Genomic DNA, 23,965 nt, shown 5'->3' with positions numbered 1-23,965 from the left:
CCCTTCCCCGCCCCCTCGGCCACCCCCCCCCCCCCGCTCCCCTCCGCCACCCTCACGCCCTCCTCCCAGACGCCCACCCACCCGCTCAGCTCTCCGCAAGATCGCAGAGGTGGCGCGGAGCCCGGCGAGCCGATGACGGACCCCTTCCTCCTGTCTTCAATGCCTCAGCGGAAGATCCCCAAGGGCTGGAGAGAGGAGGGCTGCCGCTGGACATCCTCCCGGAGAGGTTGCTCCGACCTGCTGTTCGGGGTGTATGAAACCGGGGACTGAGCGAGCCCCAGCCGCCGCCGCCGCCGCCCGCCCCGTCGCTGCCGTCGGACTGGACTGGCCCCCGCCTCGCCGCGCCCGCCGCCCGGCCCCGGCCCCGGTCCCGGTCCCGGCCCGGGCGCCCCGGGGCTCGCCCCGCGCCCGCCGCCGACCGCGCGCCGACTGCCCGCGCGTCCTCCTGACAGCTGCGGCGGCGGCGATGATGCAAAGGAGGAGGGTGCTGCCGCCGGCGGTGCTGATGGTGGCGATCGGCGCCCGGGTGTGATGCGAGCGTCATGGTGGGGATGCTGGCTTCGCGGCGGTGAGACAGCGAGCGAGCGCGAGCGCGAGCCAGGGGCGGAGGACGCCGGAATTCGGATCTGGCTGCTGTGTGGGCTCGGATCTCTCTCCCCTCCCCTCTCCCCCCCCCCCCCCCCGTTCGGTTCTCGGTTGGCACACTGAAAATCCCCCGACTCCGTCCTCTCCCGACCACTGGAAGTCTTCCCGTCTCTAAATGGAATTAGTGGAGATCGGAGCCTCTGGTGTAAGGAACAGACATGATCTATGGACGCAGTTTGTTTCACAGTGAGTACCTTTCCCGCCGCCGCGCGGGGCCACTCGCCGTCCCTCCTCCCGCCCGCCTCCTCCCTCGTGGCCGAACGCGCAGGGAAAAGCCTCGCCGCCGCACTCCAGCCGGACCCCGCAGTCCCCGCGAGTCCGGGCACCTGTAAACTTTCTGGCTTGCGGCACGGCCGGCCGGGGGCGTGGGGGCGGCGCGCGGCCGGTGGTCGCTGGGTCTCAGACTCTGCGGAGGAAAAGCAGCCTTTGGGTCTGCGGGGACGTCCCGGGGGCGGAGGCGAGCACGTGCGGGCGCGGCCGCGAGCGGGCCCGGGTGCCGGCGCAGGTGGAAGGGGGCGGCGCGCGGGGCTGCCAGCCGGGGGGGGGGGGGGGGATGCAGGGAATCGCCCTCTTCCCGGGGCTTCTGGAGCTCCGCGGGCCCACGTTTCCACTCCAGGAGGTAGTGCAGGGTGCACCTGAACGCGGCGCTTGCGGGGAGGGCGCGTGCCAGCCTCAACTCCTGTGGCCCCCAAGACCTCTCGGGGTGCGTTCTCGGGGTAGCGCGTGCAGTGGAGGGGAAAATGGCCTCGGAAGGCATGGAGCAAACGGCGATAGGAGAAAAACGTGGGGTGGGAATTTGTTATTAAAAAGCAAGGATTCCGGTGCGAATCGTGTGCCACGCAGTTAAAAGCCCGGCTTTGTGGACGCGTTAGGCATAGCACTTGCTCCAACGTGTGATTCCACCACAACAGGAAAAGCAAAGTAAAGACACAGGGCGCGTACAGCCCGATATTGATGGCTGTGCACCTGCGTGTCTGCGTGTGTATAGAATCATGGCAAGTTAAAATAAGAGAGTCTATCTATCTATCTATCTATCTATCTATATTTTTTCTGTTTAAACAGACAACAACTAATGTTTCACTCTAAAAGGTGACCAGGCAGAAGCACAAAGTGATACAATTGATGTACTTTCTCAAATACTAATAAAAAGGCCTACTGCTTTTCCTGGAATAATCTTAAAACGTAAATTTATAAGCCTCTGCCGGCGTGCTTCGGTTTAGGAAATCGCTGTGAATGATACTCTCCCTTCCCCCAATTCATTTTTAAGTGGAGATGCGATTATACACCTAATGGAACTTAGAGATTTTAGGCAACTGGGCAGAAAATAAATAACAGCGATGAAGTGAAGAGGAAAAAGCAGACCTTATGAGGACCAGATTGTTTCATTACTTTTCTAGCTTCTGGTTTTACAAAAATGTTGAGCCACTCAAGATGTGCCAGTAAAACAGAAGTTCAGGTTTCAAATTGCAGTAAATAAAACCAAAAAATAGGCTCAATAAAATGCTTCTAGAAGTCACCTTTCTCAAAGTAAGAATCTATTTCTGGGTAATACCAAATATTAAGTCAACGTGAAGGTTAGAAGGAATTAATTTCTTCGCTTAGAAAATGCTGAGGACAGGGGTTACTTGATGGGACAGTACCTTTTTATAAGAAACATGTTTATCCTGCTGCCCAGTGCCTCCAATTCACATTCATCGGTTTTCTCCTGTGCCCCTCCCCCACCTGCGTAAGATTCGCCTGAGTATTTATTTTCTAAAATACAACAACACTGGCAGTGCGTTCTGGTCCCTCTTGGTCCTCATTGTTTGCCTTGTCAGACTTTCGCCTGGCTTACGCTCTTCCTTCAGAGATGCTAGCAAAGCCATTCTTGAAGGGCAGTCTGGACACAATGAGGGTCCTGAAATCCTACTGTAATGTGGCATTAGTAGATGACAGCCTCCCCTCCGAAGTCTTGAGGTGCACATTTGCAGTTCAGGTCCCATCCAGTCTTAACTTGCATCAGTTCTGGGCACTAATTGTCCTGACTTGTACATTTGTAACCAGTTGGGGCATGTTCTGAGTTAGCTTGGAACAGTGAGCAGTAATAAACTCAATATGCTTTGGTATTATTTGAGCTTTCTGGTGTTATCGACTATGATCATCTCAGTGTATATTAATATGATCTCTTTCTCGTTTTTCTTTTCTGTTTCAGTTGTAGCAAGTTTAATCATCTTCCATTTGTCTGGGGCGACCAAGAAAGGAACAGGTGTGTTTTTGGGGGTAAACGCAGTGGAGGACCTCTAATTATTTATGTTTCCCTATTTTTCTCATATTCTTAATATTCCAGAATATCTGAACATTTTATAGTGTGTCTAATTGATTGATTTTGACTAAGACAACATTTCAAAAGTAATTTACTAATGGATACTATAAGAATGTCCTCTCTATTTTTAGTCTTATAGAAAATTGGATGATGCCTCTTGTTTTCATTTTTTACAGAGAAGCAAACCACCTCAGAAACTCAGAAGTCAGTGCAGTGTGGGACTTGGACAAAACATGCAGAGGGAGGTATTTTTACCTCTCCCAACTACCCCAGCAAGTACCCCCCTGACCGAGAGTGCATCTACATCATAGAAGGTAAGGGGCAAAGAATCAGGGCTGGGGAGAGCTCTGAGCCAGACCTGGCCATCTCTATGCTTTGGGCAGACAGAATGCCCCAAGACATCACAAAGATTGATTTTCGAGACCATGCACATAAATATCTCTTCAAGAATCAAGAAACTGTAAAATGTGGAATCAAGCTAATTATTGAAATTATTAGTAATGGGTTAAGATAAGTAGAGTCTGGCAAATAAAAGCAAATCAATAACAGTTAATTTTGCAGTTGGTTTAATTGATCCAGAATTCTAAATTAGTGGAATGGAGGCACAGGTTGGCATAATATTGCCTAACGTACAATGGTTTTGGAAACTAGTATTTCATTGGCTAACAGTTAGTAGAATAACCTGTACAGTTGTTAGTGTTTCGTTAATAAAGTACAAAAAAGATATTTATGTCAAAAATAAATCTATAATCATGGTCCCAAACAATCTGAATGATAGTTGCCTTAATTTGTGCTAACAAGTGACATTATCATACTTTAATGCCAAAGTCAGGATTCCGAATTATGATGCTTCTTCTCATCATTCTCTTTCATGACTCAAGAGATAAATAATGCTGAAAAAGAGATTCATTTCTCTTCGAACATTTCCAATTTCCATTACCCTTGTAGACACCACTCGATTAAGTACAGCTTTCTAAAATAAATGATCATTTCATCTCGTGATGAAGATTTCAACATCACAAGTGTGAATACCTAATAGCTCCAAACCTGCAACCCTTCCTGCCCACATAGGCACAGACAGATTGGTCTACCTTAATGAAAAAGACAGTTTATGTTCAATATCTGCTTCTAAATGAGGGGCATGTTCATTTGGTAGATGTTTCAAAGAAGAGGCTTTCTGTTTAACCGCTTTCAAGAACTTCTATCTAGAGGGGTACCTGGGTGGCTGAGTTGGTTAAGCGGCCGACTTCGGCTCAGGTCATGAGTTCGAGCCCCGTGTCGGGCTCTGTGCTGACAGCTCAGAGCCTGGAGCCTGTTTCAGATTCTGTGTTTCCCTCTCTCTGACCCTCCCCCGCTCATGCTCTGTCTCTCTCTGTCTCAAAAATAAATAAACGTTAAAAAAAATAAAAAAAAAAAGAACTTCTATCTAGAAATGATTATTTTGTCTTTTTGTAACTTTTAAGCTAAGGATATTGCCCTCCTCCTTTTTGTGCGTGAGGTTGAACTTTTAGCAACGATACACTGCACTCCACGAAGAAGGAAAGAGACTCAGCTCTGATCATAAAGGCTGAAGCTGAGAAATCTTGGCTCTGGCAGTTTTATTCCTCAGATGATTGATAGAAAAGGAAATTGAAATATGGAAATTCTGGGTTAGACTTCGTTGTTCCCTTTATCAAGTTAGTATTACCTATCTATTATGTGTATATGTGCATGTATGCATAGATATGTATATAAAATTTTCAGAGACCTTATCATAGGGTAAAACATTTAATCCTAGGGAGTAAGTATTGTTTTTTTTTTGTCCTCATTTTATAGACAAGGAAACAGGCACAGAGGGGTTAAATGTCTTGGTTAAATTCACCTAATTCGTGTTTTGAAGAATCAGTATTTTAAAACTTCGAATTGTTAAAAAGAATAAAATCAATGACTTCTCTCATTTAAAGGATTAATTCAGAGGGAAAGTTTCGCGTATTAATTGTACTTTCATGCCTATTAAAAAACATTGCTCGCATTTCAATCTCATGCACATAGTCACATTCATTCCTAGTTATGTCAAGGACAAAACTTACAGTTGGGAAGTGGATAGAAGCTCCCGTGGCTATTGGTTATATTTCTACACCCTTTTTGAAGTACTCTATCCTAGCCATGGTTTTCCGTCCATGCATTTATTTAACAGATATTTTTTGAACAACTACTAAGAAGTAGCCACTCTTCTAGGCACAGTGTAGAGAGCCTTTAAGAAAACAACCACGGTTCTTGCCTGTGGAACTTATAATATGGTCTGGTGACCATGCCCCTTCCAGTCAAAAATCTGAAGGCACCCCCCCAAACTAGCAGTGTTCGTTCGGAATAGGAGAAAGAAGACGAGGCTACAAGGGGGAGCAGGTGTTTTCACTCAGTTTTGTAAAACTTCCAGGAGAGAATTCTCTGTACAGAATGGCAGGTGCAGATGTGCTGAGATGTGGTGTGACTGGGACCCACAGGGAGAATCACGTGGGCTTCTGCGTAGGGTGAGGGGAGCGGCAGTGAAGAGGGGCTCAGGAGGCAGAGGGTCTCAGAGAAGGAGAACTTGGCACTCCATTGGCTCCACCCATGGACGTTGGAACATTGATATTCTAGACAGTGGGATGTCACTGAAATAAATTACATGGAGAATGAACCCACCCTTTGGGGGAAGTAACTGAAGGAAAAGAAGCAAGCAGGAACTATTGTGAAAGCCCACGTAAACCATAGGAAAAGCCTGACCCGCACAAGTGACGTTGGCTGTGGCACCAAAGGAAGAGATGAGAAGTATTTAGGAAACTGAGTTGTGAGCGGCTGGAGGTAGGGATGGGAGATAGGAAATCCCAGGACGATTCCAAAGTGTTTGGCTTGGAGACATACAGATGGAGGTAAAGGATACGGGTAGAGAAGGAGTGTTTAAAGGAAAATTAATGGGCTCCATTTTGGTGTTTATGGAGATGCCTCATAAAGACTTTGGGTATATGAGTTTTCAGCTCACTGGAGAGCTCTTTGCTGAAAATAGATATTTAGAGGTCATAAATATAGACTGTGGTTGAGGCTCTTAGTATGAATGAAATGATCCAGAGAGAGCATTTGGAGCACTGGTTTTTGTTTTTGTTTTTCTTTTTTAAATCTTTCAGAAAATACCAATGCCCGGGTCTGCCCCCAAGAACTCTGGCTTAATTGGTCTTTGCTGGAGCCGCAGGTAGCATTATGTCGCGATAGCTCTCCATTGGGATGCCAGTGCCCCAAAGCACTGGTCTAGAAACAGCAGAAAAGATAAGAGAATAGTCTTCTGAAAAACGGCGTGTAAGGGATGGGAGAGTAAAGGAAAGGATGACAGGGAGGCGGCGAAGGACAAGCCAGGGAGATGGACCAGAGACGAGGCGAAAGAGGCCTCAGTACCTAGTGCAGGTGACGTTTCAGGAAGAAGGGAGAAGCCGAGGTACCAGTTTTGACGGCAAACAAACCTGAGGTAAAAGCGAACACATCTATTGCATGAGGCCCCTGAGACGCTGTTAGGGAGACACTTTAGGAGGTGTGCACTCAATGCCCTAGCAGGCGTGGGGGCTGGCTCCCAGCGGACGGAGGTGTGGGTGTGGGTGGTGTTGATGGACCCAAGGTGGAAAGGCAGTTACTTTCTTTGTCTCTCCATCTTCTTGCAGCGGGGGCAGACTGTCATACTTAATTCTGAAAAGAAGAGCCTGTTCTGTAGGAAAAGGTGCCTTGAAAGTACAAGAGAGGGCTAAATGATTGGCTAAGCTTCTGGAGGTAAGGTGAGGTTCTGGTAAACACAGGTGGCGTCCCAGTCACAGAGAGGAAGACTCCTCGCATGGATCTCAGGTTGTCCTAGAATTCCCTCCAATCAGAGGCCATATTCTGTACCTATGTTCAGGTGAAAGCGCCCAGAGTTTTCACCGTGCCCAATGACACGGTAAGACTTCTCGAAAAGGAACTTCCGATTTACATACCAGATGACTTGCAGAAGATGTTACAGAGAAAGGCAGCTGTGAATTGAGAGATTTGAAGGGAAAGAACATGTAAGTGTAGGGAGTTGGACTTAGCTTCCAATGGCTTACGTGCACCATAAGCCATTGTCTTGAACTACAACCACGTGCTCTTTGTTTGTTTGTTTGTTTGTTTATAAGTAGGCTCCATGCCCCGTGTGGAGCCCAATGCAGGGCTTGAACTCAGGACCCTGAGTTCAAGACATGAGCTGGTATCAGGAGTCGGACGCTTAACTGACTGAACCACTCAGGAGCCCCTATGACGTACTTCTTTTTAAAACGTTATTTTACTGCCTTCTAAAATTCAGTTAGTGGGATTTCGTATATGAGCGCGTGTGGTTGACCTCTGCATGATGGACCAAAGGAAAGTGAACTGTCCGCGTGTAGTCCTGCCTAGGGAAAGCCATAACGCTGGTATGTGTCCTGATGGAACATTGAGAGGTTTGTTCATCCACGTTGGAGGGAACTTAAGTGACGATGAAAATGAAGGAAATGTAAGTGAATTTGTGTTCAATGACCATGCATTTCTTAATAGTGAGAAATAGATGGATATTTGTTGATCAACAGATTTTTATTAAGTAAGTTAGCACAGGGCTGCTCTCTTTGCTTTAAGGTTCCCTAGCCATACATTATTCACATCGAAAGGAAATATCCTATATTCTGAAATCGTTTATTTCCTTCTGAAACTTATACTGGCTTGCCAAAGAGGAAATAAACCAGCAGGCACATTCTATAAGATGGTAATAGGTATAAATGTTATACTGAATGCTAATACGTATATGGGTCCAGTGTCTTAAGCCTTTGCCTTTTTTTTAAAATTTTTTTTAATGTTTATTTTATTATTTTTGAGACAGAGAGAGACAGAGCATGAATGGGGGAGGGGCAGAGAGAGAGGGAGACACAGAATCGGAAGCAGGCTCCAGGCTCTGAGCCATCAGCCCAGAGCCCGACGCGGGGCTCGAACTCAGGGACCGTGAGATCGTGACCTGAGCCGAAGTTGGACGCTTAACCAACTGAGCCACCCAGGCGCCCCTAGCCTTTGCCTTTTTGTGATTGAACTAATAACCTTGAAGGGAAAAAACATAGTTTTCCAAGTGATGTCTTAGGATATTTTCCAATTCATAGATTAAAAAAAAAATCACTGGAACTTCATCAAATCTGTCATTAGGTAGTACTACATTTGTTGCCCTTTGCGAATATATGTTAGTGGTAGATAAAATCATCCCTGGTTTTGCCGGTAAGAGCAGTAAATGTCTCTTTTCAATGTCCAAAGACTCATAAACATTTTTAGAGATTAAAAATAATCCCCAGAAGAGTCTTATAACACGCATTGACCTTTAACCAAATGAGCTTCAGTTTTATCCTCGGGGATCATCAGGGTTATATTTTATTCTGTAAGTCTCTAATTTCCAAGTCATCGTGCATCTCAGTTCTCTATAAATTTTTGACATCCATGCACACAAGGCTTTAATTTTAAAGCCATCAAGGGTGATATTCAATACATATTTAAGAACTGGTGTGGTGGGGACAGCAGTCGTTGGGAATGATTACCGACCACATGGGGATCAGGCCTTCCTTGTGCCAGGTCTTAACTTTGAAGTTTCTGGAGGGTGTTGGTCCCCGAAGAGGGCCACATGGCAGGGAAACACTCAAAGGACTCGAGGCAACAGCTGTTTACTAACTAGGATAAATATGTGCAGATATTTCGACAACTGTTATGGCCATTCTGGGGTATCCTGGCTGAATATCAATCTGGAGTGCCAGGATTTTGAGCTGTTTTGGACAAGACAAGGGAGGAATGGAAGGGTGCTAGCAAATGCATTCATGTAGAGGTTTATAGAGCCACTGGCCCTCTGAGGCTCTTCCTAAGAGAGCTATCAAAACGGTTATGAAGATAAGCTCATTTACTCTTCTGCCCCAAAGAGGTATTTTTTTCTTTTTTCTTTTCTTTTCTTTTCTTTTCTTTTTCTTTTTTCTTTTTTTTGAGAAATCCTCAATGATAAGTACTGTGCTGAGTGCTGAAATACGGAGGTGAATAGATTTTTGTCTTTCGTGAGTAGATTTAGAGAGATGGTTCTTTAAAGCAAGAGTTTCCTACACAAACAGGAGTTGGCGAAATTGGGAGACCGATACTCCAGAAACTGGTAAAATACACGAAAGTCTGAAAGAGCATGAGGCCTTCGAAAACACCCTGTGCCTCAAGCGGCCTCAGCTTGGACTGTGTCTGGAGGGGAGGATCCTGGAGGAGTGAAGTGTAGGACCCATGAAGGTCCTGCATGTCAAGTGCATTGATCTTTTTCCTGTAGCTGATAGAGAGTTGCTGAATAAGTTTAAACCTGCGGGTGCCGTGGTAAGGTTTGTGCTGTAGAAAAACTACTCTTAATATCTTCGTATGTGCGCTTGGGTGCAATCGATACATCTCCCTGGGACTTTTCGAATGTTTGGATAACTCTGTGCTGAACAATTCTTAAGTGGTTTTTGACCTCAAAACTGGATACTTCGGCAAATATGGGAAAAGTGACAGAAAGAGGTCTTTCTGTTTACTAAGCCCGATGGTAGTGGTCTTTCACAAAAGCACGGTGATCATCGGGTCTGTGTTAGATATCTAAATGGTCATTTTGTGTCTGAATAATATTTTGTGCAACATCATCAATTTTAAGGAGCATCCCTCAGACATTCTTACGGGAACGTTTTCCCTTAGAACGCTAACTATGACAGACTTGCTTTGTGCTCCCATGATGTCAGACTCAGACTTTGATAGAAGATGTACAGATAAAATTGGAAGTCGCGTCACAGAAATCAAACTAAAGACTTAAAAAACGGCCTCCTAGACATACTCTTTCCTTTTTTTCAGCTGCCCCAAGACAGTGCATTGAACTTTACTTTGATGAAAAGTACTCTATTGAGCCGTCTTGGGAGTGCAAATTTGATCATATTGAAGTTCGAGATGGACCTTTCGGATTTTCTCCAATAATTGGACGTTTTTGTGGACAACAAAACCCACCTGTAATAAAATCCAGTGGAAGATTTCTATGGATTAAATTTTTCGCTGATGGAGAGCTGGAATCTATGGGATTTTCAGCTCGATACAATTTCACACCTGGTAAGTAAGGGTTTGTTTGTTTGTTTGTTTTTTCATACAATTATTTTTCTCTTCCTTAGTTTTCTGTCCTCATAGTATAAGAACATTTGTAAGACGGCTTCATAGGTTTTCAAAGAATTTTCTAGTTCTATTCAACATCACACCTACAGTGCTTTCTCTTTTCATTTTGTAATGAAATGAAATTTCCTGAACGGAAAATAAATTTTCCTTAAAATTTAGCCTCCACTAGAGGTGAACTGTCGTGACTCAGGGGTCTGTATGATCATCAGGAGCACAGTTAATTAAATGGACTTCCATTATGCTGAAATGTGTAATTTGAGAGGTGACTTGTAATAAAGAAACTAATTACAGTATACATTGAATCCCTATAAACTTGAAAAGACAATTGTAGTGTAAAATGTATCCATCTAAATGATCTTTGGAGAACCTGAATAAAAAATTCTTTTGTTCTGAAAATTATAATTTTTAAGGCAAATGGATCTTAGCATAAAGCAGTCTAATCCCTTTTTAGAAATGCAAATTCCTAACAGTTGTGATGAAAGCCAGAGGCCCTTAGCAGCCAAATATTCATTTGCTGCAGACATTATCCGTCATTATATAATTATTCATCCTGGGTCCATTTTCCCTTTCACCTGCTAATATTAAAAAAAAAAAAAAAGGTCTATGATGTTGACTGGCTCACTTGATGATGAGTTGTCATTCATTACAATAAAAATTGGTTATCACCTTTTTAAATTGCAGCGTCAGGCTGAAGCGATTTGAGATTTGATGAAGTACAGTCCTTTGTTTTTAATGGAAAGATGACTCAAACTTACCTGAAGCGCATTATTTCTATATGATTGCATATATTTTTAGTTTGCGTGGGTTGCTTTACTGAGGCGGTAACAGGCATAGGTGACATCGGAAGATGCGTAAAATTTGTTGGAGTTTCTATTCCATGTTACACAGGTAACATAAGAGCAGGGTTCTGCTGCTCAGGTTAAGCGCTAAAACTTTAAAAATAATTAATATGAGATTAATGATGACTTTCGTTATGATATTATGGTTTATGTCGACTAGGTCATGTATTGATAGCGTTGTATGTATCGACCTCAAGCATTAGGAATGTTTTTATAGTATCACTAAGAGATATTGTGGTTTTAATTGTGCTTTGTTGATACTGGATCCTTCACAGAAAGCAGGAGTATTTCACCCTGGCGATCAGACTAGCTTGATGTGCTCCAAAAAGTTGCAGACGCTGAGATTACTTTAACTAGTGCTTGAGTTGTGAATGGAAATACATTTCTTTTTTCTTAACGGATAATTTTGGGTATAGCCAGGACAAAGATAGCTCTAGGTTTTTGTACGTTATATTTTCATCCTGGGATTGGAGATCAGGGGGATAGTGTCTAGGACTTAAGACTCAGGTTGTATAAAGTTGTTGGGTCCACTTTATCAGCGTAAGCGAGGCTATCCACATTTCTAGCTCTGCCGGAGATAACATAAATGGTGGAGCCCAGTCTGCTTTTCCAAGGGTTTTAAAAAGCCACTGTGTTCCCTGTGCAATGTTCTTTGTGCCTTGTTTCTGTAGAGCCCCTTTTACTTTATCTGTATACAAAAGGGGATTTCACTGCCATGAAGGACTGGATCAGAAAGGAACGAAAGGAGATGGTTCCATGAAATTGAGGATGAGTTACGGATGGACTGAGGCTTCTGTTTCCACTCAGATAAAGGAGAGTAAACTAAGGGCAGGGGGAGGCGCACACTTGGCATATGAAGGAACAGTAGGACCATAAAAGGGAGACTTGTAAAACTTCCATGACTGCAGACTCTGACGTTCCGTGGCCCAAGGCCATTGCCTGAGTGGCACAGTAATCTGCTACTCATTCCATAAAGAGCCAGTATTGAGGAAGCCAATTAGTTAATGAAAGAGGAAGGGGGCAGGGATTAGTAATCATTTAGACAGCGTTTAGGGAATGGGGGTCAGGCAGGCTTCGGTTTAATTTGGGTTAATTTGGACTGGGGACGATGCTTTAAGTGGTGATTTGGCGAAACTAAAGCCATAGAGTTCCTGAAGTCAACGTCATGACTTAAAGTCGAAAGCCTTGCGGCAATCACCAAGGCATCCAAATGGACCACGCATTGGAGGGGAGAGCCCCGCCCACCAGGTCACTTGCAGAGCTGGACCCCAGCACAGCTGTGAGGAACACTGGTTTGGGGACACCCTCTGGCCTCAGCCCTGGCTTTCTTATTTCTGGCTTGCTGTAAACTGTGGACATGATCCTTAATGTTCGGTGCCTCAATATTTCAGTCGATAAAATAGGGACAATACTGACCACCTGTTTTTTGGATTTCTTGAACACTGGCCGCCTGCCAACCCATGCATCCTTGTGGATTTTTCACTTCAAATACGAGATCTCAACTATCAGTAGCTATTGTTTTTATTAATTTGATCATGTGTTGTTTAAGAACAAAGTAGGGATTGGCATCATTTATTGGGAGAACAAGTATCCCCGAATTTTTCATTTACAACTGCTCTTTCTCTGCTTTGGGGAGTGAATGTGGGAAACTAGTACCTGTATGATGTTACTTTTCCTTGTTAGCTTGTTTATGTGGGTCTAGGCCTCCTTGTGGGGGTTATAGTTATGCGTGATGGCAAGTCATCAAAATCGTCAAAGAAGAAATAGCAGTGGGAAGGCCAGGTGGTCTTTATTATTGTTATGAATTTACTATGATCTGGAATCTCAGTCTTAATTTATAGTCTCAGAATCTTGAAGTCAACACACTGAGAATGTACTCACATTTAGGAATTAATCATATCAACCAAGCTAAAAAGGCTGAATATACATATGTCTGTGTACACGTTGGTACACACACACACACACACACACACACGTGTACACACACACACGTACACATGTGTAAAAATATATGCCTTTTTAATAAGAATGCTTCAAATCACACAGCCCAGTTTTTCTCGTAAGCAAACATACACACATGTGGTCCAGTTTATAATCAGAAGATTGTGTAGTGAGTGTGGGATGCAAATATTAAAGCTTAATTATATAAATGCCTGTTGAATCGCTCCCAGCTAAGGTACTTGATGATTTATCTTCGTAGCATGGAGAGATTTTTCAGGGGTGCTCCACATCTCAGACCACCGTGGGCCAGCTCCCCTGTTCTGTCTCTGCTTTCATCCTGCTGGAGTGGGGCGCGAGTTTGTGTCAGCTCTTGTTTCAAAATTTGTTTCTATTTCTTAATATCTGAGTCTCTTTGACTTTTCTTCCTATACGGCTTTAAAAAAAAAACAGCCTTTTAATTTGGGACTCTTACGTTCCCAGTAGCTCTGCTTCTGGACTGGTGGTGGATGGGAGCTAGCTACCTGGAGGTCATGTGTGGATATGCAGTGTAGGAGGGCAGAGCCCGAGACGATGCCATGGAAACACTCTTAAAGGGGTATTTCCGGGGCACCCGGGTGGCTCAGTCGGTTGAGCATCAGATTCATGATCTTGGCTCAGGTCATGATCCCAGGGTCTTCAGATCGAGCCCCGCGTTGGGCTCAGTGCTGATTGAACAGAGCCTGCTTGGGATTCTCTCCTTCTCTCTCTCTCTCTCTTGCTCTCTCTCTCTCTCTGTCCCTCTCTCTCTTTCACACTCTGTCTTTCCTTAAAAAAAGGGCAGGGGGGTATTTCCTATATCTCGTGACACATTGAACTAGTCCTCACTTTTTATTTCATGGATTATGGCTACTTTTGGATACTGTGTCAGTGCCCAGGCCACAGGGCACTGATGAATCACCTAAGGAGTAGTTGAGCACGCATAGGGTGGTGAGGGTGGGCAACATGACACAGGAGTCGGCTGAGTCTGGTCCTGGGATCTGCAGAAACCAGGGGCAAGGGTGAGGCCTGGAGAAGGGCAAAGGGGTCTCACTGATACTCTCCCACTTCTGAGAAGAGGGATGAGTTCAGAATCCCTGAAAATGTTAAAAGCCACATGATGGGAAGTTTGGTAGCCCACAGATAATTTAGTGAGAAAACATAGAAAAGTGCTCATAGTAATAAAATGATATCGTTTTCTCATTTATAGGACATTTTTTTAATCTTAAAGATTTAAATCAAATGTCCTGCAGAAAAATGAATAATGATTAGCCTAGGTGGGGGGTGGAGAAGAACGAGGAAGAATTGAACGGGCCCAGATGGAGATACAGTGAAAATTTATTAGCACTATTATTAACACTTTCATTTTTGAAAAGGAGGCTGTATTTTTTGGTACTACTTAGACAAATACAAGTACTCAAGCTAAAAAAAAAAAAAAAGAGACAATACTGTAGTTGGTAATTTTTAAATGAGTTTTCAGAGCAGAGGAATACCCTTTCTGTGTAATCCACATTTTTTTAACTCAAACTGAGAATGCTTTCCGCGTAGAAAATAATTCTCCCTTACAGTACAGCCAGCTGTCTACATGCTTCAGTGTTCTTTACCCCTGGAAAATACAAACAGAGGAGAAACCTGTAACATCTGCTCTGTGCCCAGCCCAGTAGCATTAGGAGGGACTTTATTCAATCTTAAGGAAGAAAAACATGCAGGATGCTATCTCTTGGGGAAAGTAATCCTTCCAATCTCTATTTAGGAACAACTATCTTTTGTGAGCTTTGAACTTTCCTTTCTAGTGGAGACATTTTCTGCTAATCACAGGCATATAATGTAATGTTTGTGAAATCTTCCTCTTTTGCCGATCTTTTTTTCTGAGCTGGTTTTATGAAACACACCCTCTACATGCCCTATGAGAGAGGTGCAGTAGTCAGGTGCTGCCATGGAAGGGAGTGGTGTTGTTAAATATATTGCAATTATTATGATACTTTGTACTTAAACAGAAGCTTTCATCTGAGAGCTCAGAGTGTTTGAGAAACATTCTGCCCAATTCCTAGCTTCCTCTTAGACTCCAAGCCGATTGACATCAAAGGCAATGGAAAGGACGCAGTGCAGTGCAGTGATTTAAACTGAGTGTTCTAAGATTTCTATGCATGTTAAATGAAATATATTATTAGGTAAAATATTGTCATGGACTCGATGTTATTTTAATTATCCAGTGTGGTGCTTTTCTTCTTATTTGAAATGTGAATGCATGTGTGAGTATTAGCCATATTGACAGCTCCTAAATTTTCTTCTCTACATAATCAGAGTTCTGATACATGGTTTGGTAAGAAAGAAAAAAAAAAGTAAGTGCTTACATCTATTTATCTATATCATTTTCTCAACAACTGAATTTTAATTTTGCAGTAAGAGCTGAAAGAATAAAAGGCTGAAGTTGAAAGAAGGACTTGATTTGATTAATACAAGATTGAATGAGTTTAGATCAGATAGCATTGTGTGGTCTTTCTATTATATTTACACTGTAGACCCGAAATAGTCTAAATTCAGCACAGCAAAGGCTGTCAGACAGAAAAGTTATGAAACAGAGTCACAGTTCCTCTTTTATTTTACTGAGGTACCATTGACATGTAACATTGTGTTAATTTCAGATGTACAACATAATGATTTGATATTTGTATACACTGGGAAATGATGATGATAAGACTAGTTTCCCCGTCACCATATACAGTTATATAATATGCAATACATTATTATTGACTACTGTCCCCGTGGTATACATTACATCCCTATGACTCATTTATTTTATGACTGGAAGTTCATACCTCTTGATCCCCTTCTCAAATGTCACCCCCCCCAATCCCCTCCCCATCCGCCCCCCGCCACCATTAATTTGTCCTTTGCTTCTGTGAGTTGGGTTTTATTTTATTTTATTGTTTTTTTGTTTTTTTTTGAATCCACACATAAGTGAAATCATACAGTATTTGTCTTTCTGTGTCTGATTTACTTCACGTAGGATAATGCCCTTAAGGTCCATTCATGTTATCACAAATGGCAAGATCTCATTCTTTTTATGGCTGAGTAGTATTCCTGTGTGTGTGTGTGTGTGTGTGTGTGTGTGTGTGTGTGTGAGTATTTGAATTCATCTTCTTTATGACATACATAATTTTATAATATTATATATACATGTATACACACACACATATATACAATCTTATTTATCCATTCATTCACTGATGGACACTTAGGTTGTTTCCATTTCTTGCCTATTATAATCAATGCTGCAAGGAACATAGAGGTGTATATGTTTTCAAATTAGTGTTTTTGTTTTCTTTGAATAAATACCCCGAGGGGCATAGCTAGATCATATGGTAGTTCTATTTTTAGTTTTTTGAGGAACCTCCGTACTGTTTGCCACAGTGGCTGAACCAATTTATATTCCTGTCAACACCAACTGTTTTTATTTCTTATCTTTTGGATAATAGCAAGTCTTGGAGATGTGAGATGCTATCCCATGGTGGTTTTGATTTGCATTTCCCTGATAATTAGTGACGTTGGACATCTTTTTATGTTGGCCATCTGTATGTCTTCTTTGGAAAAATGTCTCTTCAGATCCTCTGCCCATGTAAAAAAATCAGATTATTTGTTTTTTGTTATTGAGTTGTATGATCTCTTTATATATTTTGTATATTAACCCTTTATCAGATACATGATTTGAAAATAGCTTCTCCTAACCCATAGCTTGCTTTTTTATGTTGTTGATGGTTACTTTACTGTGCAGAAGGTTTTTCGTTTGATACAATTCCATTTGTTTATTTTTGTCTTTGTTGCCATTGCCTTTGGAGTCAGAGCCAAAAAAAAAATCACCAAAGATTACGTCAAGGGGTTTACAACCTATGTTTTATTCTAGGAGGTTGTATGATTTCTGGGCATATATTTGAGTCTGTAATCCATTTTGAACTACTTTTTGTGTGTGGTGTAAGAGAAGGGTCCAGTTGCTTTCTTGTGTGTGGCTGTCCCATTTTCCCAGCACCATTTATTGAAGGGACTGTCCTTTCCCCATTGTATATTCTTGCCTCTGTCATAAGTTAATTGACTGTATATGTGTGACTTTATTTCTGGGCTCTCTGTTCTGTTTCTTGATCTGTGTCTGTTTCTATGCCGACGCTATGTTGTTTTGATTACTATAGCTTTGTAATGCAGTTTGAAATTAAGGACTGTGATGCCTTCAGCTTTGTTTTTATTCTCAAGATTTCTTGGGCTATTTGGGACCTTTGTGGTTCATAGGAATTTTAGGATTATGTGTTCTCTTTCTCTGAAAAACGCCAGTGGGATTTTGATAAGGAGTTCATTGAATGGATAGGTTACTTCGGCTGATATGGATATTTTAACAATATAAGTTATTCCAATCCACAAGCACAGAATATCTTTCCATTTATTTGTGTCTTCAGTTTGTTTCATCAATGTCTTGTAGTTTTCAGTGTATAGGGCTTTCACCTCCTTGGATAAATTAATTCCTAGCTATTTTTTTGAAGCAATTATGAAGGGTTTTTTTCTTAATTTATCTTTCTGACAGTGTGTTGTTGGTGTATAAAAATGCAACAGATTTTCTTATTAAGTTTGTATGCAGTGACTTTACTATGTTCATTAATTAGTGCTAACGGTTTTTTGGTGGAGTTTTCAGCACTTTCCGTGTATACAATTATGTTGCCCTCCAGTAGTGACAGTTTCATTTCTTCCTTTCCAATTCGGATGCCTTTTAGTTCTTTTTTTTGCTCCAGATAAGACTTCCAACACAATGTTGAATAAAAATGGAAAGAGTGGGCCTTTTTGTCCTGTTCCCAATCTTACAGGAAAGGCTTTTGGCTTTTAACCATCGAGTATGATGTTAGCCGTGGGTTTGTCATATAGAGCTTTTAGTATGTTGATGTGCATTCCCTCTCTACTTGCTTTGTTAAGAGATTTTATTATAAGTGGATGTTGCATTTTGTCATGTGCTTTTTCTGCATCTTTTTGAGATGATCATATAATTTTTATGCTTTATTTTGTTAATGTGGTGAATTATATGGATTGGTTTGTGGACATCGAACCATCCTTACAACCCTGGGATAAATCTCGCTTGGGCATGTTATATACCGATCATTTTTACTTAATTCAGTTTGCTAATATTTTGTTGAGGATTTTGCACTTGTGTTCATCAGGGATAATGACTTTTAATTTTTTCTTTCTTTCTCTTTCTTTGTTTGTTTCTTTCTTTGTTTCCTTGTTTCTTTGTTTGTTTGTTTGTTTGTTTCTTTCCTTCATTCCTCCCTCCCTCCCTCCCTCTGTTCCTCCCTCTTCTTTCTTTCTTTCTTTCTTTCTTTCTTTCTTTCTTTCTTTCTTTTCTCCTTTTTTTTCTTTTGTGGGGTGTCCTAGTCTGGTTTTGATTTTAGGGTAATACTGGCCTCATAAAATCAGTTAGCATTTCCTCCTCTTCAATTTTTTGGAAGATAGATATAAAATCTTCTTTGAATGTTTAGTAGAATTCACCATCTGGTCTTGGATCTTTCTTCATTGAGAGGTTTTTGATTACTGATTCCCTCTCCTTGCTAGTGATTGGTCAATACAGATTTTTTACTTCATGATTCCATCTTGGAAGACTGTATGTTTTTAGGAATTTATCCATTTCTTCTAGGGTGCCCAATTTGTTGGTGTATGACTATGCACGGTAGTCTTTTATGATCTTTTGTATTTCTTTGGTCACTTGTAATTTCCCCTCTTTCATTTCAGATTTTTATTTGAGCCCTCATTCTTTTTTCTTTGTGAGTAGAGTTAAAGGTTGATCCATTTTGTTTGTCTTTTCAAAGAACTATCTCCCAGAAATGATTGCTCTTTTCTCTGGTCTTTTTAGTCTTTATTTCATTTATTTCCACTCTGATTCTATTATTTCCTTTCTTCTGCTAATGTGGGGCTTCATTTGATCTTCTTTTTCTAGTTCTTTAGGTGTAACATTAGATTGGTTATTTGAAATTTTTCTTTTTTTAAAATTTTTTAATGTTCTATTTATTTTTGAGAGAGAGAGAGAGACAGAATGTGAGTGGGTTAGGGGCAGAGAGAGCGGGAGACACAGAAGCTGAAGCAGGGCACAACACAGAGCCATCAGCACAGAGCCCGATGCGGGGCTCGAACTCACGAACCGCGAGATCATGACCTGAGCCGAAGTCGGACTCCCAACCGACTGAGCCCCCCCAGGCGCCCCTGAAAATTTTCTTGTTTCTTAAAATAGGCCTGAATTGCTATGAGCTCTTAGAACTGCTCTTACTGCATCCAATTGAATTTGGTAAGTTGTATTTTCATGCTCATTTGTCGCAAGGTAGTTTTCGATTTCTTTTTTTGACCCATCGTTGTTCAGTAGCATGCTGTTTAATCGCCTCGTGTCTGTGATTTTTCCAGTTTTCTTTTTGTGATTCATTTTCGGCTTCATACATTTTGGGTCAGAAAAGATGCTTGATTTGTTTTTAATCTTCTTAAATTTATTGAGACTTGTTTTGTTGTTCTTTTCTATTCTTTGCTTCTTTTCTTGTTCTCTTCTATTGTGGCTCCATGTCTTTCTTTGGTGGGATGCTCAGATTTCATTCTTAGCATCTTTCGTGGCTCTGTAGGTTTTTGCCTTGTGATTACCGTGAAACGTACATATCAGTTCATAGGTACCAGTCTATTTTAAGTTGAGAGCAAGCTGAGTTTGAATGCATCCTGAAGCTCTATGTGTATACTCTTCTCTATGCTTTGTGTTTTTGATGTCGCATTTTACATCTTTTTATTTTCTGTATCCCTTACCTAATGGTTGTAGTTATGGTTATTCCTACTACTTTTGTCTTCTAACCTTCATGCTAACTTTATAAGTCGTCTGTGGCTTTTAGTTTTACCAGTAAGGTTTTTAATTTTATGGTTTTTTTGCTACTAATTAACGCTATTCATTTTCTGCTTAAAGAAGTCCCTTTAACATTTCTTATAAGGCCAATTTAGTGGTGGTGAACTCTCTTAGTTTTTAAGAAAGACTTGGTATCTCTCCCTCAATTCGGAATGATAGCCTTGCTGGATAGAGTGTTCCTGGTTAGAAGTTCTTTGCTTTCAGTACTTTGAACAGAACATGACAGGCTCTTCTGGCCTACAAAGTTTCTGCTGAAAAATCTGTGGATAGTTTTGCAGACATTCCCTTGTATGTGATAAGTTGTTTTCTCTTGCTGCTTCTAAGATTCTTTCTTATCTTTTACTTTTGAGATGTAACTATTATGTGTCACGGTGTTGATCTCTTTCGGATCATCTTATTTGGAATTCTCTGGGACTCCTGGACCTGGATGTCTGTTTCTTACAGCCCTTTGGGCCTCTTGGATGTAAGCCCCGTTGATTTTTGAAGCCAGATGTTTCGGAGGCTCATCTATCTCTCCAGTGCAGGTCCCAGGGGCCGGGATGCCTGATGTAGGGCTCAGGCTTCGTGTTCCTCAGTGATACATCCTGTATCTGTGAGATTCCTCCTGCTCGTGCATTGCTGTGCTTGGGGGGTTTTGGGTGAAATCATATCTCTGCTGCTTCTACCTTTTTTAATATGGCCTCTTTATCCTCTATTATAGAGGACCTGTGCCAGTAGTTTTCAGGTCTTTTTCAGAGAGAATTGTTCTGTATGTGACTGTCGACTCGATGTGTCCCTGGGAGAGGTGAGTTCAGGGTCTTCGTATGACATCATCTTGAACCACATCTCACATTTTTTTGGGGGGGGTGCTTATTTTTTAAGAAATCGAATTTACAACTTGCGAGTCACAGAAGTGACAAAAATTTTAAGTGTGCAATGGGTCCAGGATATTCGTGCGGGGGCAGTTTTACTCCTCCCTCACTCCCACCTAGCCCATGACTTGGTTAATCTGATCTGTACAATACAGGGGTTAAGGGGAAGAATGAGGAATGAAGAGAGAGACAAAATGCTGTTTGGGCTCGGTGGGTGTTCAGGAGAGAAGTTGAGAGTGGGAGAGAGGATTTCCAGGATTAGCTGCCATCTGTGCAGAGAATACTGGAAGCAGTAACAAAGGAGAAGGAAGACTTTTACGAAGTTTCCTGTACAGAAAGAACGACTTCTTCCACTTTGTTCCTGGAGAGGCAGAGAAAAACGTTTTTAAGTTGTTTATATTTATTTAGGGGTTAGTTGCTGGCACATGATTTTGAACATGGTACCTCTGGGACTGGACCGTGTGGAGACTCAGGCGTATTTCTGTTGTAGATGTTTCTTTTCTTTAGATCTGCAAGACTCCTTGGAATTCACCTCATTCTGCCTTTTCGTTTCATAGATGAAGATACCAAAGGTCTTGATAAAATCTGCTGCCCAGGTTGATGACTCTGTGTAGAGGTTAAGTTACTCCTTGTTTGTCTATTATATAACAATTATGCTGATGCACCTTCTTCAAAGGGTAGAGATTATGACTTTAATTACATCACGTACTGCAAGCACTTTTAATACCGTTATAGTAGGAAGTTTAATTAAGGGGGAATACTGCTTCCCTCACATTTTACCAGGAACCAGAGCTTGGATTTAAAAACCCATCTTTGTCGTGCTGTCTAAAATGTCTTTCAATGCACAATGACCAAAGAGACCCTGAACGAGTTGCCTCTGCCCCCCTCTACCTGCATGAAAGACACTGCCCTTTCCACCCATCTGAGCCTGAAGTGTGTGATTCATTTCCTGTGCTCGAATATCTGCGATGACTGACATGCTCAGTTGCGTGCAGAATGCTCTCATGACTTGAAATCTGAGGCCCACAAGCTAAATACTCCAGGGAGATCTTCAGTGTCTCTCTCCCAGGGCTCCCACAATTCTTTTCGTTCCTAATGCTTGTGTCGTTGACCTTTTCTTGTAAAGCTAGTTGGTTCCAAGCATCGGCACCATTATTTCTCCGGGGCTGCTGTATATAGTTGTGCACATTAAGGACCCTCAGTTGAAGGAGAAGGAAGGGCAGATCCCACTTACATTCAGACACCTGGGGGCAGAGCTGTGTCCTGAAATCAATTCCACTTATTAATTTGCACAAAGGCCTCATAGGGACTGGCTGAGGCCATGCCTCGATCGAGGGTAACATTACCTCTGTACCCACACAGTAGTCCCAACGTCAAAGGACCAGCCTCCACCTTTCACTTAAATAGTCCTAGAGACTATTTTCTAGAGATAAATCCTATCATTTTAGCAAGGGGAACATTTAAAACACAAAGCAAAAGGAAGAAATAAAGCATATGTTTTCTCCATTTTGCATTGTCACGGCTTGGGGAGAGGCGGGGTGTCTGTAGTCACTCAGCTTCTTGGTAATCTAGAAAACTCTACCATTTAACTTACCATTGTATATTAAGAAGTATGCATTTCAGATTCCAAACATCTGATGTATTTTGCCTAAGAAAATATTATTACCTAATTTTTTAAACATTTTCTTTCATAACAATTTGTATATAGTTTGAGGCTTATTGTTATTTTATTTTTATGCCAAAAAAAAAAAAAGGAATTTTCAGGACAGCAACACAGCATTATTAGTTTCTGGACCAAAAGTGTCTCCTTATTTTAGAATTTGTATGCCATTATAGCTACTTATGTATAGCTCATGCAACTATTTTTTTTACATTATTTTTAAGTCTATTTATTTATTTATTGAGAGAGAGAGAGAGAGAGAGAGAGAGGGAGAGACCGTGAGCAGGGTAGGGCCAGAGAGAGAGAAGGAGAGAGAATCTCAAGTAGGCTTTGTGCTATCAGCAGAGAGCCCAACGCCAGGCTCAACGTCATGAACCCGTGAGGTCACGACTTGAGCCAAAGTCAAGAGTCCGACATTTAATCGACTGAGCCACCCAGGTGTCCCTCATGTAGCTGTTCTTGAAGTGAATGCACAGATAACAGTTTGCACCAGGCTGTATTTGCCGTTACATTTATTCAGCAAATGTGCTGTAAAAATGCAGTAAATATAAGATACATATCCTGTATATATACCCTGTAGAAATTCAGTATATATAAGGCTCTATCCTCCATACAATGAGTTTATAGTTTATAAGAAAACAAAAATCAGATAGACTGTAGTAGACAGAGTAATGTCCCTATCTCCTCCTCCCTCCAAAAAGAGATGTTTATGACCTAATCCCTGGAATCTGTGAATATATTTGGTTACTTGGCAATGGGAATCAAGATAATAGATTGGATCAAGGATACAAAGATTACTTTAATACAGGGACATTAACTTGGATTATCTGGGAGGGCCTGATATAATCACCAAAGTTTTCAGCGTGAAAGAGGGAGGCTGAAAAGTCGGTGTCAGAGCCATGTGATGGAAGAAAGAATCAATGCCATTTCCGGCCTTAAAGGTGCAGGAAAGGCCCATCAGCCAAGGAGTGTGGGAGCCTCTAGAAACTGGAAAAGGCAAGGAATGGATTTTTCCCTCGAGCCTACCGAAAGGAAAAAAAGGCTTTGCAGTCACATGGATTTCAACCCAGTGAGACTCATTTTCGATTTTTGACATTCAGAACTGTAACACAATACGTCTGTGTTGTTTAAATCTCTAAGTTCATAGTAGTTTGTTACATCAGCAGTGGAAACAGATAGAGATGTCATGCCTGAGAGTAGAATGCTGCTGTACAAACTCATCTGAAAAAATGTGGACGTGGTTTTGCAACTGGGCAGTGAGCAAAAGCTGGGAGAATTTCGAGGAGAAGCATGATAGAAAAAGCTTCTCTTGCCTTAAACAGACTGTTAAGAGGTGCATGGATAACAACTTGGCCAAGGAGGACTCACAAGGAAATGAAGAGTATTGCACATAAAGCATATATGCCTTAAGGCATACGTATGTCATCATAAGCAAACTGCTGGTTGAAACACCGATGTTCAAGGTGCCAATCTTGAGGACTCGGAAGGAAATGAGGAAGGTGTCCTTGGAAACAAGAGGAATAGAATTTCTTGTCGTGTTGAGTCAGAGAGATTAGCAGAATTGTGTCCTGGGGTCCTATGGAGAGCAGGACTTGGGTATTTAACTGAGGAGATCGCCAAGCAAAGTGTTGAAGG

The 23,965-nt window shown here is 41.9% G+C and overlaps 1 protein-coding gene across 10 annotated transcripts in view; it reads left to right on the top strand.

The window, feature by feature from the left end:
- The first annotated feature begins 463 nt into the window (after positions 1-463).
- Positions 464-23,965, top strand: part of NETO1 (neuropilin and tolloid like 1) — a 127,038-nt gene continuing 103,536 nt past the window's right edge. For 7 of the 10 annotated variants that reach the window (XR_008291661.1, XR_008291660.1, XM_053206024.1 and 4 more), the window contains exons 1-4: positions 465-831; positions 2,837-2,890; positions 3,124-3,261; positions 9,812-10,060. Coding sequence is in view for 8 of the 10 variants with exons in the window: in XM_053206024.1 (XP_053061999.1) it covers positions 804-831; positions 2,837-2,890; positions 3,124-3,261; positions 9,812-10,060 (469 nt within the window). In the remaining 2 variants the exon portion in view is untranslated. Of the gene's footprint in view, positions 832-2,836; positions 2,891-3,123; positions 3,262-9,811; positions 10,061-23,965 lie in introns of all 10 variants that reach the window. The other 3 variants (XM_053206026.1, XM_053206022.1, XM_027069175.2) reach the window with 3 other exon arrangements.

The sequence above is a fragment of the Acinonyx jubatus genome, chromosome D3 (assembly GCF_027475565.1).
Source record: "Acinonyx jubatus isolate Ajub_Pintada_27869175 chromosome D3, VMU_Ajub_asm_v1.0, whole genome shotgun sequence".
NCBI lineage: Eukaryota > Metazoa > Chordata > Mammalia > Carnivora > Felidae > Acinonyx > Acinonyx jubatus.
Note: the sequence above shows the minus strand (reverse complement) of the source record. Positions and strands in the feature narration are given on the sequence as shown.